A 20,042-nucleotide genomic window follows, 5' to 3' on the forward strand; every position below is an offset into this window, starting at 1 on the left:
TTAGAGGGATGCATGCAAATGGGACTAGCTCAGATCTTGGTTGGCATGAGCAAGTTGCATCAAAGGGCCTGTTTCCATGCTGTATGACTCAATGAATATGGCAGGGATGAGGCCTGAATTGTATTTATTTTAGTGCAAGGAATATAACGGATAAAGTAGATGAACTTATTTGTCAATGTTGTAGCCATCACATTTTGAGAGAGGGACAGGACTGGCAGCTCAACATTCCAGGGTATAGATGTTTCAGACCTGACAGAGAGGGATGTAAAAGAGGCGGGGGAGTTGCATTACCCATTAGGGAGGAAGTCACAGCTGCACTAAGAGAGGACATTTTGGAGGGATCATCAGGTGAGGCCACATGGATAGAATTCAGGATTAAGAAAGGTGCCATCACTATGTTCGGGTTATACTATAGGCCTCCCAATGGCCAGTAGGAGCTAGAGAAACCGATATGTAGGCAGATCATGGAAAGATATAAAAACTGGGTTAATGTAGTGGCTGAGTTTAACTTCCTCCAATATTGATTGGGGCACCTTTACTGCCAGGAGCTTAGATAAGACAGCATCCAGAAGGGTTTCTTGAAACAGTATATAGATATAGTCCAACCAGGGAAGGGGCTGTACTAACACTGCGGAATGAGCCTGGCCAGATCATCAAAATTTTACTCGGGGAACATTTTGGGAACAGTGACAATAATGCCCTACATTTTCAAATAGTCATGGATAAGGACAACACTGATCCTCATGTGAAAGTGCTAAACTGGGGGAAGGCTAATTACAACAGTGTAGGGCAGGAAGACAAAGTAGAAAGTAGATTGGGAGTGTATATATGAGGGTAAATCCACATCCGATATGTGGGAATTTTTTTTAAAGGCCAGCTGGAGTTCAGGACCAGCACGATGAAAGATAAGGATGGCAAGGTTGCAAACTGTGGATGACGAGAGAAATTGTAAGCTTAGTCAAAAAGAAAAAGGGAGCATATGTAAGGTTTAAGAAGCTGAAAGCAAGCAAGGCCCTTGTAGAATATAGAGGAATGTAAATAAGAAATTTGGAGGACTAAAAGGGGCTAAATGAATATAGGGATACATAGCCATGTGTAGGCTGATGGAATTGTTCAGATTGGTATCATGGTTGGCGCAGACATGCTGGGCTGAAAGGCCTGTTCAAGCTGAATTGTTCTGTTTTGGTCAAACATCTTGTAAGGGAGGATATCGAAAACATGGCAAACACCCTTCCCCTTCAAAATGAAACCTGGCATAATTGAAGACTTGGGATGTAAATAAGATGATAGTCTCAACATTTGAAAGGCCAGGGTTAGAAGTTATCCCAGATTATTGAGAGATTCACGTGGAAGAGGTTTGCAAAGTATGCACCAATAGATTGGAAATGGCTAATGTGGTGGCTGTTTAAACAGTTACAAAAGACAAAGATAATTCAATGTAAACTAATTCACTCAATCAGAAATTGAACATAAAACAGTTGTCAGAAAGGCTTTAGGTAAAGAAGATGCTATATGACCCAACTCCTTGATTTGAGGAAATGATAATCCAAATCAAATATTGTAGTCTCCATAAATTGTGTACTTAAAGTTTCCTAAAGGCATTTGGTGAGGTTCTACACAAAATACCAGTAATGAAGGTTAAAGCTCTGGAGATTCAGGTCAAATACAAGGAATGGCTTAGTGATGAAAATTCAACGGTGTTGGATAGAAGGAGAATGTCAAGAATTGTACGGAATTGATGACTTTACTGTTCACATCATTTCCAATTTGTGGATATAACTTGGGACTCTGAAACCATGTGAAATCTGGTTAAATTGATGACTTAAAACTAAATTTTTGCTCTTAGAAAGGAAAAGTAGACCATGTTAATACTTCATAAATTGTACCAGAAAACTTAAAAGGTGAAATTCAAAACAAAACAGCCTTAGCCGACTCAGCTAATACAGAGCATTTGTCAAAGCCCGTTGAATATTTTAAGTAGACAGCCAAAACAGAACATGTCGAAAGAAGTTATGACCATACGGTACAAATCGCATGTGGATGCCCAGTCTTGCTGTTGAGAAACTGAGGAGATGGTCAACTAGTGATGGTGGAGAGCAGCAAGAGATCCAAAACATCAGAGACCTGAGTTATAAGGCAGGATTGGGACAATTGATCTTTTCATCCTGGAAACGAAGAACCTGACAAATAATAGCGTTTAAAGTGTTAATCCCAAATGTTATTTTCAGACACTGGAGGAGAGTAATAGCTAAATTGTAATTGACAAATTTAGGACTCATTGATCCTCTACAGATAGAAAGTAACAAACATTTGGAATAGCCTTTTAAGCATTATGTGGCAAGCTATTACTTTGAAGAGTGAAGGGTTCTCCTTGTTGCCCTGGTGAGTATTTATCCCTTTATTAACATTACATTTAGCTGCCATGTATTTTATGTTGAAAAAGTGACTGCTTTTTTTTTAAAAAGTATTTAATTGTCTGCAAAATAATTTGGGAAGTCCCCAGGTAATCAAAAGTATTATTTAGCACATTCTTTCTTGTGCTAGAATTAAACAGCTGAATGAACCAATGACCATTGTTCAGGGTAGTCTTAATTGAGAACTTAAAATGAGCTAAATAGTATTCCTTATTTATAAATAAGTTGTCACCACACCAAGTGTAGGAGAATGGAAACCAGTAATAAACTAATACAACAGTTGGGAAGTGCTGAAAGGTGGATCTAAGTAATACAAAACAAAATAGTTCCAACAAGTATAGTTATGGAATTTTCAACCGTCCATACTATTTCCTGTGCTTGAATAAGTTGCTGATGCTCATCTTCAGAAAACTATCTATTTGGATATCAAAGAATATTCATTAGCTAGTGTAAGACTACCAGATTTTGGACTTTAGTTTCTTCTGGTTAGTACACTGGAGGGAGTTTCATCGCATATAAAGTCCACATATAGCACACGTGTAGATTTATGCATTACACAACAAACAAAAATACAGAACATACACACACAGACAGAATGCAATACACCAACCTAAGCTTTATAGGCATGCAGGATGTCAATAATTAAACAAAACTATTGTGTTTAATGCAACAAGCTCTACATATATATGTGCAACATTCCCTAAAAATGACACCAACAACATGTATTAAAAGTCAGATGTAAATTTATTTTTATTTCATTTCTACATGTAACAGAGAATCATGCTGGGATTGTTAATGAGAAGTGGTACAGTATTAGTGCTGGCACTCATGCAGTGATTACAGTATAACCTGCTCATTACACAGTGGAACATTACCATAAAGTCTTCAGGTGAACAATCTCCTAAACACAACTTGATAAGTTTTGATCATCTCAACAATTTATTCTGCCATCTCTCTCTTTTCCTGTAACTCCTTAAGATATTTTACTAAGATAATACTTCATTTTAGTAATTTATTAAAGCATGGTATATCCAAATGAAAAATGTTATAATTTTCCCTGTACAGTTTTACCATGGTTTACTATTTACTGTTACACTATGTAGGACAGTTTGATTTTAAAATATACAAAAATTATCAAATGAGAAAGCTGGATGTTGACCTGTTCAGTTTCAGGCAGTGTCAATCAATTCAGTTTTAAAAAAGGATGAAAGGTCACATAATCACAAAGGGATGTGGACACACATTCACTGGCTGTGAAACAATGAACTCTCATCCAAGCCTGGACAGTTCTTTAAAACTTCAGGATTGCAAATGGATCTTCAATATTGTCTAATGTTAGTTAACACTGCCATAATGGTGCACTGCCCACAACAAGGAGCATGATACATGAAAAATATCCACACCAAGTTCAGTGTTTAGCAACTTGTGGAATTTACAACTACTGAAATATGATGTGAAATATGACCTCTGTCCAGGTACCCATCACTGTTTAAGGTGTTGCTAAATGGAACAACTGCTTTCCAACACTCTTCTAAATATGGCAGGATACAACAATTATCTAGAAGGGCTATTAAAGCCTAGAGTCCCGATCTCGGTCAAGTTAAGCAACAATGTACAAGGAGAGCAGAGTTAGACAAAAGTAATACTATGAACAAATCCAAAAACACATATTCAAAGCTTTCCTAATTCTCCCCATGATTCATAACCTGTCTGGAAGATGGAGACTATATATACAGATAGGAAAAGTTATAGATTCTCGCATATTATCTCATTTACTTTTGTTCTTTACCCCATGCATTTCTACTACATTTCTAAATAAGTGACTGGATTTCTAATTTTAATCATCATATTTATAATATGATTTAGAACAAACCTGCATCATTATATCAGAATACCAATAAGTCCTTCCATATATTTTAATCAGATATCCAACCCCAACTCACTTGCTTGATTTCTTCATGGCTTCCAAATTAACACATTGCTTGTCTGCCATGGAATGCAGAATGACTGGAAATTTTCCCTAACTACACATTAAGACAATAAAACCATCTTCCATCCCTTTGCACATTCTCATTATCCTCGTATCTCACCACTGACAACTCTGAAATGGAACCAAACTATCACAATCTTGGTGTCATATCTGACTGAGATAAACTTCAGATCTCGTAACTTTGCCATCACTATTTCAGCTTTTCTAATCATATGGATCCTGCCCATCCTTAACTCATCTATTGCTGGAAATCTCATCCATGCATTTGTTACCTCTGGATCTGACTACTCGAGCACAATTTAAAATTCCCTAAGTAACTGAACTCTTCAATTTTTGACCTCTTGATCACTCACAAATTGCTCCACTAGTGGTGGTAGGTGTCAAGGTCTTATGTTGTGGAATACTCTCCCTAAACTCTCCATTTCTCTTTGTATTTTAAGGTGCTCCTCAAAACTCCCTTTTTGATTAAACTTTTGTTCATTTGCCATAATGTTTCCTCAAGTGACTTGTATGAATTTTTGCTTGACAATGTTCTTGTGAAACACTTTGGGTGCTTTCCTACATGAATCAAATTTGTTTGTTGTTGTTCATAACCTATAAATATATTGTGCCTTTAATCTGGATGCCTGATATAACAAAAACACATTTTGCAGCAAATACTAACAATGTATAACACGATACATACCTAATTTTTGTAAAATTGGACTTTACCTCCAGTTATTCCTGTATGCATTTCAATAAAACTTTGGGAGTGCTGAATGCTGAGATATAGTAATGCAAGTTGGGGAAGGCTACACCAGTTGAATGCTCAATTTAATGAAGGATCTATTAATGTAAAAAATAATAGAGCACGTTGAAAATCTTTTTCCTGGACATGATGCAATGTTCAATCTGAACACTGTAATCAGTACTGCTCTCTTCTCTTAGCTGCCTCATAACTTCCCACAGATTATCTTCCCTGCCCTCATCAGCAATTATTGCATTTTAAAAATGTAATTTATAATATGAAAGTTCAGAAGTTTTGATGTAATAAGGCACCTACAAATGTTTTGTTTTCAAAATCATCTGTACAAAAAAGTTGGGCCAGTTGGCAGTAATCATTGCGATAGCCATAGACTGTCACAGCTGGTCACAATCCATGTTTGCACAGCTTGAAGACTGATTCTCCGTTGATCTTCCCTGAGCCTAGTGCTGACTGATTTTAAAGTGGTAGAGGTATCCCAGAGATGGATTGCACTTTCACCATCCTGAAATTGAATAGGATTTTGTGATGGGCATTTTTTGTTCTATTATTCATGAAACTGAACAGTTGGGCATTATTCTTGTATATATTTTCTTTGTCTTTTTTTTGGTCACCTGCATCCATCACCTTTTGTTCAGATGCACATAATGTGCAATGATCTTGTCCAATATTGCTTCCCCAGCTTATAGCTTTAATTCCTACACGCTACATGGGTGATCACTCACTAAGAATAGTCAATGTTTGATTAACTTGTTGACATACTAACAATTGCAAAGTGTTTACTCTGAAGGGTAGGTTGCACTGATGTTTTTGCAGATGCAAATAACTTCCCATGTGAATAACCAAGCTTTTTAAATACATCTGTGTATAGAAAATTGTGATACAAAGCTCTGTTATTTTCACGTCTTCACAGATGGACACAATGATATATAGCTTTTTGGAAAACAGCACAATATTATTACTGAAGATCCAGTGATTTTCATCTCATGTTCACTAACATGAAGAAATAATGCTAAAGTGAACAATTGTGACCCTTTTTTTCCTGCTCCACTGGTTGATTATGCAGTCTATTTGAACGGCAGTGATTCTTTTGCCTACATCAAGTTTGGGTGATTGCACACACTGTACTTCATCTACAAGTAATTAGTCTCCTGAACAACCTTTATAGATTTTAGATCCACAGGTTCCTTCTTGTATGATCTTCAAAGCAAGAAGTGCCAGCACACAAATGCTTCCATAAGTAATTTACCATTAAGCTAAACAGTCGATGCTAATTTCCCCAGAGAATGTATTTACACTGGTCGAGTGGACTAACTACTAAATTTGCTTAGCAATAGGTTTTCTCTTCCATCACCACGTTTGATTAAACAGATGTTTTTCTTAAAATTAGTTGGAACTCTGACCATCGGTTAACATGCTCTTTCTTGTTGCTTTCTTCCCATCTTATTAAACTAATGGTGCTGATCTTCCCTTTCCCCAAAATTTCTGAATGCTTGCTGAGGGCCACAGTATTGGTTTTAGCATGGCTTCTGTCAGTTTTCTACTTGAAGCCAGGCTTCAAGTAATTCAAGGTGGACCAGCAGAGTGAAGAGGCTTGCAACGGAACAGACAGCTGGCCAGAGTCTCAGAAACACTTTGATAGGGCTGGCAGTGTGTTCTGGACCTTTGAATGTTGTGAATGGCTCTCACATTCATGAACATTCAGTAGCAATTAGGACCTAAAACAAAATATATTATTAAAATTAAAAATAGTAGAGAAAAAAATTACATCTGAAGAAAAAATTAAGAAATCTCACCCACCCACTGAATATCAAATGAAATTATTAAAACTAAAATAAACAATAAAAACACAACTATTTACCTTTCTCTTGGGAATCAATGTCTTCTATTCATTTGAATAGGGAGAACTATGATTGCACCAGGGTCAACCTGACACAGATTCAGTACAAATTTATTTTTGCCTCAGAGTGAGATGTCTACAGAAGAACACGCTGCTTGTTTAACTCCATAAGAAACCCATTAGGACAGCAAGCAGTATGGGGGTAGAAAATCCCTCTGCTGATTTAGATCAATACCAGTGCTGGAAGCTGGGATATCTGTAGGGATAGTCGCAACATTAGTGATTTTCCATCTCAATGCTTCCCCCCCCCCAACAATAGATTACATTATTGACACTGAACAACTGACTGGCTAAATCCACACACATCAAACCAAAAAAGCTCAGTTTCCTTTCATTAACCTGTAAGCATGGTGTAAGTTGTACTGTAGCCAAAACTGGTGAACCGACAAATGCATCAAAAACTTCCTGAGGTTTAGGATTCTGTGGTGAGATGGAAATATAAGAAAAAGAATAGCACAAAATTTCACCCCTCCAAAAGTGAACAGGCCAAAATATCCAGCAAAAGTCAATACTGCTATAACTATGATATCCAACTACCACTTTGACATTGTGTACTACTGCAATTTGAACACTTGCAACCCATTGAAAAGTCCAATCTTCTTCAGCTGTTAAGTTTTATTTAGTATTTCTATTCTTGCAATGTCATTTATTATAAAAGGTGTAACACCTAAATGGGATCGACTTATTAAGTACAAGGTGTATTAAACATTGTATTCATTGAGGCGCTTCCAAAGCCTAAGTACAAAATCACTTTACATAAGACAATGAAAGTTGTGTTTAAGCGATTGTTCCTTTTAAATAAAAAGGTGACAAATATATGCTTACAGAAAAGAACATTTATACTACATTTCCTTGTGAAGCAATAAAACACGTGTCACCCCTCCGTCACCAATGATGTGCAAAGGTTAGATACTTGACAATACATTCCCATAGTGCAAGAGAATTCATCACCTTAATGAAAATAAGATCTTACAGTATGGAATAGCTACTGTGACAAAGTACATAGCTGATGATACCCATAGTGTGGACAGGGTTCACCACGGGATAACAGATCTATTTCAAGAGACAACACAAGAGTACTGCTTCTCTACTATTGGTGATAAATATTCTAGCTAATTACAGTAAATTACAGCGCAAAAACTTCCTTTTGTTGAATGGGTAGATGCATTTTTGCTAACTATGTGGTACTAAGTTCCACATTCTCAACACTCTCTAGGTAGTTTCTCAATTCGTCATCAGAGTTACTGATGACAGTTATAATGTGATTTGTGACCTCTGGTTTGGAACCCTACAAAAGTGGAAAACAGCAGTTAACTGAATTTACAACTCAAGAAACTAAAGTGGTATTGCACACAAAGGCACGAGTTGGGATGTCAGTGGAACAGAGTCGTCAAATGATTGCTGCATGTTTGAAACTCCTTGCTATTTCTATTAGTGCAGCAAAATTCTTTCTACCTGAAATTTAACTGGTTATGGCAGGAGACTCCTTTCTTCATTAGATATCCATTTATCAAAATAATAGTATTAGAAATCAGCATTCAGATTAATTTTATATCCAATAGAACAACCTCTAACACTGGAGCACTGGTTTTACATCCTAAAATAATTTCACAGTCAAATCCTTCCCAATAATTTTTTGTTCTTTCCTTTCTAAGGAAAGACAGAAATATCACCAAATCCACCAACACCACCGTACAGTTCAGGTAATGTAAATTGGACAATCTGCATGTCTACCTGTGGACAATCTTAAAATAGAAATCCTACGTGGTAACCCATCATTCATCCAAGATCAAATGCAGGGTGGGTTCAGGTGATTCATACAGGTGTTAAAGGTTGTAGAAAGGCTCTCAGTTCCTGCAGATTGGCTGTTGTCCTTCAGCTGGGTGGGATCATCACTGCCTAAGTATCCTGAAAGAATCATGTTCATCAGCTAACTTGTGGTGCATATCCTAAATTTGCTTATAAGGTTAAGCATGTCAAACTCAAATTCCATTAAAATATCATATCCATCTCAGACTTTGGTCTGGGGACTAATTGATCAGTTATTTTAGTCTCTTACTGATTCCTATGTGCCTAAAATATTGTCAATAAAAGGACTCATGAATACAGGGCTGGTTTGCCACATCTTCCACTCAACTTTGCATGTTTTTTTCGTGGAGTAAACTGCATGGATTAGATTTTAAAAATCAGTCTAGAAAAAAAGGATGGAAACCCACTGCAAGGGGTCTCACTGTATGGATTACCAATACTGTCTTTGTCATATTTAAACCGATGGAGCTTTTAGTTATTTGTGCACTGTGTTATACGTATATAGGCAAAACCTGCCATTTTCCAGGGATCCCGGGCATAAATTCTAATGATTAAAGGAACTACAGTTAGTTAAGTAAGAAGGTACTCAACATATATGAACATAAAGCACATATCCTTTCATCTAAAAAGAAACCCTCATCATTTAAGAGACATTTGGATAAGTATAAGGGTAGTAAAGGCTTAGAGGGATATGGGCCAAATGCAGGCACCTTGGTTGGTATGGACGAGTTGGGTTGAAGGGCCTATTTCCATGCTGCATTGCTCTATGACTCAATAAACAAAAACATTTTAATAAATAGCTAACTAGATATTATTGAATTGTTGGTTTCAGCAGGATTAATTCAATATAGGATACAGGGTGTTCATAAGCTAGTAATTAATAGGACATTTGGGCATGTATCAGACAAGGCAATGAGCAATCCTGCATCTTAAGAAATGACTTTGGAATATCTAATGTTTAGCAAATGGTTTCACCAAATGTGATCGTTGACGTGGTTCTTGACTAATTTCAAAATAACCAAGATGGAGGTCCTTTATTGGCAGCAACTGTGTTAAGCAAAGATTTAAATTAAAATCATGTAACCAAAAACAAGAGAAATCAAAAGGGACTTTTACCTTGACTGAGTACTGTTAATAGAAGACAGACACATCACTTCTCTGTAGAGAATTAATTTTAAAAAAAACTTGAGCTTTAGAAATCCCACAGAACAGAAATTTCACAATGCCTTGGGTCTTGCAGACTGGTGTTGATCTAAGCATATCCTAAATGCTAAAGATCATATGATTACGCCTCTTCTACATTTAACCTATTCAGGTAAAATTACTATAAAGGCTGAAGATGTATGCTGAAGATATTCTCTCAGTGCATCACGACCAGAACTTTCTGATTGTGCAACTGCCTTGGAATGAAAACATAGCCATTTTTTATACTTATCATAACTAGGATTTTTAAACAGTGACAACAACAAACTTTGAACTTTCAAAAACAGTTCAAAGATCTCGAATGCACAAAAGCCCTGCCAGTTCCAGAATGAAACCATATAATTAAGAATCATTTTACTTGTAATTCAACAAGTTTTCAAGTGATCAATTCACTGTTAACTTGCATCCCTTTTTATTTCTGCAATGCATGAAGTCAGCATTGAATGGGATACAATTAATTGCTGTACTGTTAAGTAAAAATATGACCCTTTACACTCATGATTACCTTCCTTCAGTTGCAATGGTTTAACGTAAGGAACATTTGCATTAAAACATATGCTATTCCAGTTTACACAGAAGAAAATAAGCACATTAACGGTCGTGCATGAAGAATGAGCAGGAAAAAGCAGCAGGCACATATATAGACAGTTAGCATTCCTTTCATGACCAGGCTAGGCTGTAATTGAAACTTTGCTGAAAAGTACTTCAACCTTCAATTACATTTTCAAAAAAAGTTTTTTGGATTTTGATCTTTTATGCTGAATACTTATTCCCAGTGGAACAAGAATTATCATATAGCTGTGCTGAATTTGCCTGAACAATTTAAAGAGCCAATCAAAAATTACCTCAGTTGAATGAATTGCATCACCTTGGATAAGATGGATCTGTGAGAACAGTGTACTTACGTTCATAAATAAAAATTACAGTGCTTCAGTTTGAATACAAAGAAATGCTGCGGCTAATAAAATTAAGGAGATTTCCAAACCTAGTTGATAATTGTAGGACAGTTGATTGTACAGATTCGCTAATAATTCTAATTACTTACGGAATTTTCGTATTTTTCCAGTCTAAGGGGTTGAGTAGATTTTCTGCTCCATTTGAATTTTACAAGAACTCCCGTATCATTTGCTAAATCAGAGGTTTTATCTATTAACTTTACTATAGAGAAGGAACACATATAGGAAAAAGTTAATCATTTAGTGCTACTGATGAAGAGCTTCAAAAAATGCGAGTAGTGCTGCAGATATACAAAACTCGAGTTAGTCTACAACTAGAGTTCTGGGCACCACATTTTAGGAAGGGTAAAGTTGCCTAGAAGAGTGCAGCTTGGATTTACCAGAATTATGTTTGAATTCCAAGGGCTAAATTATGAGGAGAGATTACACAAATTAGGGCTACTTTCCCTGAAAGTCTGAAGGTTAAAATGGGGGTGGGGGGTGTTGATTCAAGTTATCAAGACGTTAAAGGAAACTGATAGGGGAAACAGAAGAAAGCTACTTCTACAGGTTGGGGAGTCTGGGAATAGAAGACAAAATTAGAACCAGAGCATTTAAATGTGGTTAAAAAAAAACACTGCTCAGGAGAAATTTGGAATTCCCTTTCTCAAATGGCAATTAACAATGTCAGCTATTAATTTTAAATCATCGTTGATATGTTTTTGATAACCATAGCTATTACGGTATAAAGGAAAACAAATCAGCCATCATCTCACTGATGGGCAGATTATGCTCAAGGGCAAAATGTTTTTTCAATGTTCCTATGGATTTGAGTGTCCAGGTCAGCACCTCCAATCTGCAGCTTGATTTGTCTGTACACATCATAGATTAGGCCAACAACTTTTGCATCTGAATTCACAACATATGCTCCCTAGCTTTATAGGATGCCCTGTGCAAGGAATGGTAAATTTGAAAAGTTAATCCATTAAAACAAATTCAAGATGGTAAAATTCATGACAACTGTTTACTGCATAGCCTTTTACAGAAACTGAAGTTAACAATGTCCTTCAAGAAACTTGTATATTTGATTTAAAAAAAGGGCAGGTGCTGCACAATTGAATGAAGATGTCAATTGCTGACATTACCTTTCAGTTTAGAAGCCAATTAAAACTATTGTGTATACTTTTGTGCTACTTTAAAAATCTAGCCAGTAGCCAAGAAAAGGAACATGTCCTTATTTTAGAAAAACAAAATAAAAACATTAGTTTAAAGTTACAAGTTAATAAATACATCTGACATATGGAATTCCAGCAGCTTTCAATTCCTAAAAATCCCAACACTTCTCTGGGTTTAGACAGACAGAACAAATTGATCCTGTTCAATGGGCTTTTTCACCCACATGCCTAATCCACTCTTCTGGAACTCTTTGATCAGGGTCTCCTTGGCAGCTTGATATTCAACAGCAGCCTGCTTTGCTTCATAGTAAGAACCACACTTCTCTTGCTTGGATTGAAGCAAGCATGGCAACTGTAGGAATAGGAAAAAAAAATGTAGGGTGAGGAGGAGGAGAAGAATAGGTTACATCCATCAATAGACATAAATGAAAATGGTGTTGAAATAATAAATAAAATCCTCTTCATTATAGATTTTCCCATGAGCTGTTGCTCATTATAGCAACTGGAAGTAACAGGATTGCAAATGAGTTCTATGCCATTTATACTCCACTGCTCCAAAAGTGAATATTGCTTTCATTTGGCATTTAATGCTTCTTCAAAAATAACTAAACACAGGTATGGTGGCTCAGTAGTTATACTGACTATAGAATTTAACAAGTTATCATTCAATCCATCTGGCTCACAAAATGACATCGTTCAGTGACGGGAACTTGCCATCCCTACCTGGTTTGCTTTAAACGTGATTCTAACCTAATGACTTCTTAAATGACCTCGCCAGGTCATTTATAAGTAATAACATAAATAATACTCAATTTTAGCTGTTCATTAATAGGAGTGATCATTGCATAATCTTTGTGAAGAGTGAATATTACCTTCACATTAAAGGTAACTTCACTGTGTCATGTAGCATAACTGTTGTGCTTAGTAGGAGAGATGAAGAATAGATCATGCAGAACAAAAATCTACATGTATGAACCATTGTACAATATCAACAATATTGCTTACAGGCTATTATTCACAGATACATGCGTATCCCTATATTAGTTTATCTCCCTCTTGATGAGCCAGTTCTCAAATAAACAGAAATAATTATGTTTCCAATAATGCACACCACCAGAATACAAATAATATTACTCGATATAAATCATGTGAATTTGTGTACATGTCAAATTCCCTTTTGAAAGACTTATACTCATCCTTTCATTTCAGACAGGACATTCCAGATCGTAATTTGCTACATAAAACAAATCTCTTTAGATAATTATATTAACTCCGTGTGTTCTATATTTATTCTCCCTGTTCCACATGGTTAGAACAATTTTTGAGTGCAATATTGTAGCCTGGTGAGTCATTTGTTACGAGTTATTACATACTGGAGTTAAGAGGCAAGTACAGTTATCATGCGAATCATTAAACAGATGACACCAATTTAGCAGTTAACTGACACATAACTGCGGTTTCCAGCAACTTTTTTCCAAAAGGAACCAACACTTTCAGAGGAAATAATGTACTGTGTGTACTAAAAATCTACAAGCCATAAGAATGGGTAATTGAGTAGTTTAGGCTCCAGCTGCACTTTTAGACAATTTACAAAATAGACACAAACTGATGCATCAATCTCCGTGTGCTTGCTTTAAGGTTTCTAGGTAATATGAGTTTCGCTAGGTTTGAGACTATTTATGTGAGCAAGAATCAGCAGCACAAACCTTCAACAGGACAGGCTACAAGGCGTTTGTGTGGGAAATTCTATGTGGTCCTGAATGCAGGGTGCAATGTGGATGAAATTATTCTCAGCATGTAATCAATGGTGCAGCACATAGTTTTAAAGTGCAGCAGACCAGGAAGTATTTAACAGAACAACAAAGGAGGAAGTTTACTATATGGGACTCTCTTTGAATGCTTTGAAGCAATTTAAAATGGAAAAACTGTGTAGGAATGGAAAGCTATTTCAAAATTTTAAGTTGGTTGAAGGGGAAATTTCTCCTTGATCTTACCTTGGCATGCAAGCGTAACCAGCGACTGTACAGAGTGTGTTTACACAGCCGAGAAGGTCGCCCCATGTCATCTTTTCCTGTCATGGCATTAATGACTTCCAAGGCAGAGTCCTCTACAGCCCAATTGACGCTGAAATTTGGTGCTTTGCCTGGCTGACGTGATTCAGTGTTACTTATACCTAAAAACGAACAAGTTCAGCAAAGATTATAGTCAGATGTTGAAACTGTGAAATGAAACAGAGCGCTGCATTTACTTTTTGACTTGAAGGCTATACAATAATGAAAATTGAATTTTTGTATTTGCATGTGTATAGTTTTAGCACAGGTTCTGACAGGATCTGGGGAATGATTGGTAGTTGGAAAAAAATGGCATCACTTACCACAATGAGTTTTTAAGGTTTACTGAACTTATTTCTACTTGGTGTGGATCCAAGTCCAACACTGTGGTTATACAAATTTATCAGAACCAGTTTCTGGCACTTTAAATCACAGCCTGGATATTGGGCAGATTAGCCTCATTGGTTAGGAAGTGCCACGGCTAAATTGGACATCTTCAGCATCTGTTGGCATCACTTTTAATATTCTTCTAAAGGCAAAATCTAACCTTTATAAGCTCTAAATCTGCATGAATGAATTGAACAGCCTTACTTAGGTAGTAGTTTCTAAGAACCTCATCTGAGTGAACATGGTTGGGGTCTGTTCACTTTCAATTCTCTCTTCTCCCTCCTTCTGTCGAGCAGAAGATACAAAAGCCTGAAAACACGCACCACCAGACTCAAGGACAGCTTGTATCCTACTTTCGTAAGACTCTTGAATGAACCTCTTGTACAATAAAGATAAACTCTTGATCTCTCAGTCTACCTGCACTGCACTTTCTCTGTAAGTGTAATACTATATTCTGTATTCTGTTATTGCCTTTCCCTTTATAGCACCACCTTGATGTACTTATGTTTGGTGTCATCTGTCTGGATGGCATGCAAAGCAAAGTTTTTCATTGCATCTCAGTACATGTGACAATAATAAACTAATTACGAAATGCACCTATGAAATAATTCAATAACACATTTTCTGCAATTTAAATTAATTTAGAAATTTTTATTTACTATGATCTGGGCCCTTGGTGACTTTTCAGATATGTAACATCAACGTCCATATGAAATACTGTCTCAATTGGCATTATTCTTGCCTCTAAGTCAGAAGGCTGTGGGAGTTCTAGTACCATATTTTGGAAGAGCCAATAAATTGAGGCTGCATTTTTCTCTCAGGTGGATGGAAAAGATCGTATGACAATTTTGGAGGGGAGTTATCCAGTATCCCGGCCAGTGCTTTTCCCCTCATTCAATGTCACCCAAAACAAATCTGCATCAGAACAACAACCTGCATTTATACAGCAGTTCTTGACTCAGTGAAACACCAAGGTACTTGATGGCAGTATCATCAAACAAAATAAAAGTTTGATCAAAAAGAGTTAGGATTTAAGTAGCTTTAGAGGAGGAAGAAGGGGTAGACAGGCTGTTCTAGGAAAGAAATTAGAGCATGGACAATTGAAATTACCAGTGATGGAATGATTAAAATCAGAAGTATGTAACACTAGAATCAGAACAGCAGAGATCTTCAAGACTTATAAAGCTTGGAAAAGGCTGCATTGATTGAGGGATGGAGAGAATGGCACAATGCACAGAGACCACTGTAAACAAGGGTGAAAATTTTAAAACTGAGCAATTCTTGGGAGACAATTCAGGTCCGTTGGCACAGTGCAGCATAATGAGTGAATGATACTTGTACTTATCCAAACCCTCCTGCCTGAATCTTAATTTAGATACAGGCAGGAGGAATTGGATATGTACAAGTTAAAATCGGGTAGAAGACAGGAGGCCAACTGGGGAGAATTAGAATAGCCAAATTCACAAGCAACATAGACAAGGAAGAAGGTTTAAGTGACATATAAGCTGAGGCAGAGGTAGGGCCAGGACAGAGACAGAGGGGCAGTTTTAAAGACATAACAAATATGTGGACAAAACCCAGATGTGTCAAATTAAAAAAGCAAGATTGCATTATGTCATTTCTGTATGTCTGTTTGAGGAAGCTTACTTTGCACAAATTTTCTGTTACGTTTCCACATTACAACGGTGCTTTACAGCTATTTCAAAGCTACCTTAGTGGCTGTAAAGCAAGCTGGAATGACCCAAGAATGTGTAATAATACTGTTCTTATTTTTCTGAATTATTTTATCTTAAGTCCAAAATTGCAAACAAATACCAGTTTTAGGTTGCAGAACATTTCAAAAGACTGGTTAGGAGGGCACAACAGTGGCAGATGGAATTCAGTCCAGAGAAATACAAGGTAATGCAGTTCAGGAGGTCAAACAAGGCATGGAAATAGATGATAAATGGTTGGATACTAAGATCTTGAAGTGCATGTGCACAGAACCTGAGGTTTGCAGTACAAGTAGATAATGTGTTCAGAAGGCATATACAGGATATTTTCCTTTGTCAGCTGAAGCACTTAATACATGAATGGTCATGCTAAAACTGTATAGAAGGTCACCAGACTATGGGAGGTTGTTACAGTATTAGAAAAATGTCTGAAGATGTTGCCAGGGCCAACCTGTAGATAGTCCTAGGTTCCTGATGTTGTTCATTTCTAAGTGATAGAAGTCAAATTCTTGTGAGCTACGGCAGTGCACTTTGTAGATGTTAAACACTGCAACAATGGTGAACAGGCAGTGGAGAGGGTAAACGTTTAGGGTGATGGATTGGGTGGAAATCAAGTAGGCTGCTTTCTCCTGGATGACAATGTTGGAGTGCACTTATCCAAGCAAATGAACAATATTCCATCACAGTAAATGAACATTTAAAAAATGCAGATGCCGTAAAATTAAAACAGAAAATACTACAAACACTTAGCAAGTCAAGCAACATCTAAAGAACCAGAAATAGAGTTACCAGTCACAATCCAGTGAAAAGCTTTTACCTTAATTCCCAATGACTCCAATCTTACTCACCATTCTTGACTAAATTTAATAAATTGCATGGAGTGTGTGTCTTGTTTCTGAAGAACATTACTCAGGCAGCTCTTCCTCTTTTGCTCCTTGTATTAGTATATCAGGAGCTTGAAGTCCAGCTGGCTGAGTTATGAGGTACACAGCTGCAAGACTGTGGATCTGTCATAGTCTAAATACCTGAACGCCTTATCCAAGTGTCACAGGCTTTGATAACTTCTTCATCAATTCCATCAAAGCAGCAGTTCCCTAAGGGCAGCTGGCTCAAACAGCGATGCTCCCATCCGGTGGAGTACTCTGAGCACAATGATTATCTGCACACATTGGATTTCTCTCGCAGAGGTTATAATTTTAAAGAGTCTGGGTAGAATTTTTGTAACCTCTATAAACATTTGAATTAACACCAGGCAATTTTAATAAGTGTCCAACATTCCTGATATATATTTGAACTAATAGTAATATTTGAACTAATTAGTATAGGCGTCAAGAAGTGAAAATAAATCTCCTCCTAAGTTTTACCATGCCTCATTCTAGACTCAAATTGAGTCCCAACTAGATTATTAGTATATATGGCTTCCTTTTCATCATTCTGACAGCAACAGTCAAACAAAATGATTATTGCTTGATTTCTGACAAACTCCCACACTTGTCACATTCCACTTCAAAGGAGAAATGTTAACAACAATAAGAATAAGAGAAACACAACCTATTTCTGAAATGGCTCTAGGCTGTATCAACAAGAGCTCACATCTGTACATAGTTGACTTAATCCAACACCTTCAAACTCGATCTTTTCATCCAATGTAGCAAGTTCAAGTTGTCAGTCTCCTTGTTTGGTATTCTTACCACACTTTGTGAGATTACAAATCAGACTATTTTCAGGTATGATGTTTGACCTACCTGCAAAGCCTAGCTTTTATATTCTGTGAAGGATGGTAATCTTTTCCAATCTCTCAGCAGCTGCCCATGCAGATTAAATTAATCTTATTTCTGGCCACACAAAGGTTCAGGGGTCATTACTTCACAAGGGTCATGCTCAAAATGGAATAGAGTAAAAATACTGGGCTTTATATGAAAGTTCACAGCTAAGAAGGGCTTAAATAGTCACACAAAGTCTTATACAAAGTCAAATGGAAGATTTATTGCCTCTATGTCAGGGTCCTTGTTCAGTCCACAATATTTATAGTAAGACTTTCCAAAGAATAAACTCCGCTTGTACAAATTTTCTTGAATTTTCTTCTAAACTTCAGTTTCAATAATCAACACAAATTTTACACATTTTGGACAGAGTTACGAGATATCACCTATTGCTATGTTCACAGCAATGCTTGTGAAGTGAAATACAAATTACTAAACAGCAAGGTCAGAAAGGCTTATTATGAGCACATTCATTCTTCCTGTTCTGTGAATTAGTGTTTAAGAGTGAATGATTAGTCAAGAGACTCTGGGGATAGAGGCAAGTTGAGGTTGAAGTGGTGGCAATTGAATGGACAAGGCAAGCAATTTAACCATCCAATTTGTTCCAGGCTACAACTAATTAACGCAGTCTGAAGTAAAAAGGTTTAACTGGTTTTATTCATCAGGGATGCAGCAAAGAGTGGTTAAGGAACAGGATCATCCCAACAGGACTGCTCATTTCTTGACAACTATCAAAAGCTACTTTCTCCTCATCTCAAATCCTCATTCCTTCAAGAAACATGGCACATCTGAATAAAATTTGGACGAAGTTGTCAGTGGGCTGATTAATAAGTTTGTAGACAACATGAAAATTGGAGTTGTGGACAGTGAGGAAGGTTGTCAAAGGACTCAGCAGGATATAGGCCAGTTGGAAATGTGGGCAGGGATATGGCAGATGGAGTTTAATCTGGACAAGAGTGTGGCATTGCATTTTGGGAGGTCAAATGTAAGAGGAAAGTATACAAGTAAACAGCAGGACTCTTGGGAGCATTATTGCACAGAGGGATCTTGGGGTGCAAGTCCACAGCTCCCTGAAAGTGGCAACACAAATAGATAGGGTGGTAAAGAAGCTGTATGGCATGCTTGCCTTCATCAGTCAGAGTGTTGAGTATAAAAACTGTGAAATCATGTTGCAGCTGTATAAAACTTTGGTTCAGCCACATTTGGAACATTATGTTTAGGTCTGGTTGCCGCATTACAGGAAGGATGTGGAGGCTTTGGTGAGGGTGCAAAAGTAGTTCATTGGGATGTTGCCTGGATTAGAGACTATTAGCTATGATGAAAGGTTGGACAAGTTTCGATTGTTCTCTCAGGAGTGTTGGAAGCTGAGGGGGTGACCTGATAGACGTATATAAAATTATGAGCGACATAGGGTAGATAGTTAGAGTGCTTTTCCCAGGTGGAAATGTCAAAAACTAAAGCACATAGCTTAAAAGGTGAGAGTGTGAAAGTTTAAAGGACATCTACATGGCAAGTTATTTTACGAAGAGAATGGTAGGTGCCTGGAATACACTGCCAAGGGAAATGGTGGAAGAAGATATGATAGCAAAGATTAAGAGGCATTTAGATAGACACATGAACAGGCAGGGAATTGAGGGATATAGCAACATGCAGGCAGACATGCAGTTTAAATTGGCATCATGGTTGGCATAGATGTGGTGGGCCGAAGGGCCTGTTCCTGTGCTGTACTGTTCTATGTTAAAATTACTTTTTTTTTAAATGTCTGCATTAAGTAAACAAGTTTTCCATCAGGCTGAACACTCTTGGTGAAGGGGCTATCAGCAACATTCTCAAAACTGTTCTTGTTATCTTCCATAAATGAGATAATATATTTAATCCAAGTTTCTCTAGAAAAATATTTTTTTCCTCTAACCTAGATCACATAATTTACAAGTTATCCCGATATAACAACTGGATCACTT

The 20,042-nt window shown here is 37.0% G+C and overlaps 1 protein-coding gene across 1 annotated transcript in view; it reads right to left on the minus strand.

The window, feature by feature from the left end:
- Positions 1 to 3,139: 3,139 nt before the first annotated feature.
- Positions 3,140 to 20,042, minus strand: part of LOC127568661 (double-stranded RNA-specific editase 1-like) — a 235,057-nt gene continuing 218,154 nt past the window's right edge. The window contains 2 exon segments of the mRNA XM_052012664.1: positions 3,140 to 12,520; positions 14,163 to 14,341. Coding sequence (XP_051868624.1) covers positions 12,344 to 12,520; positions 14,163 to 14,341 — 356 coding nt within the window. The 3' untranslated portion in view covers positions 3,140 to 12,343.

Source organism: Pristis pectinata, chromosome 1 (assembly GCF_009764475.1).
Source record: "Pristis pectinata isolate sPriPec2 chromosome 1, sPriPec2.1.pri, whole genome shotgun sequence".
In the NCBI taxonomy this organism is placed as follows: domain Eukaryota; kingdom Metazoa; phylum Chordata; class Chondrichthyes; order Rhinopristiformes; family Pristidae; genus Pristis; species Pristis pectinata.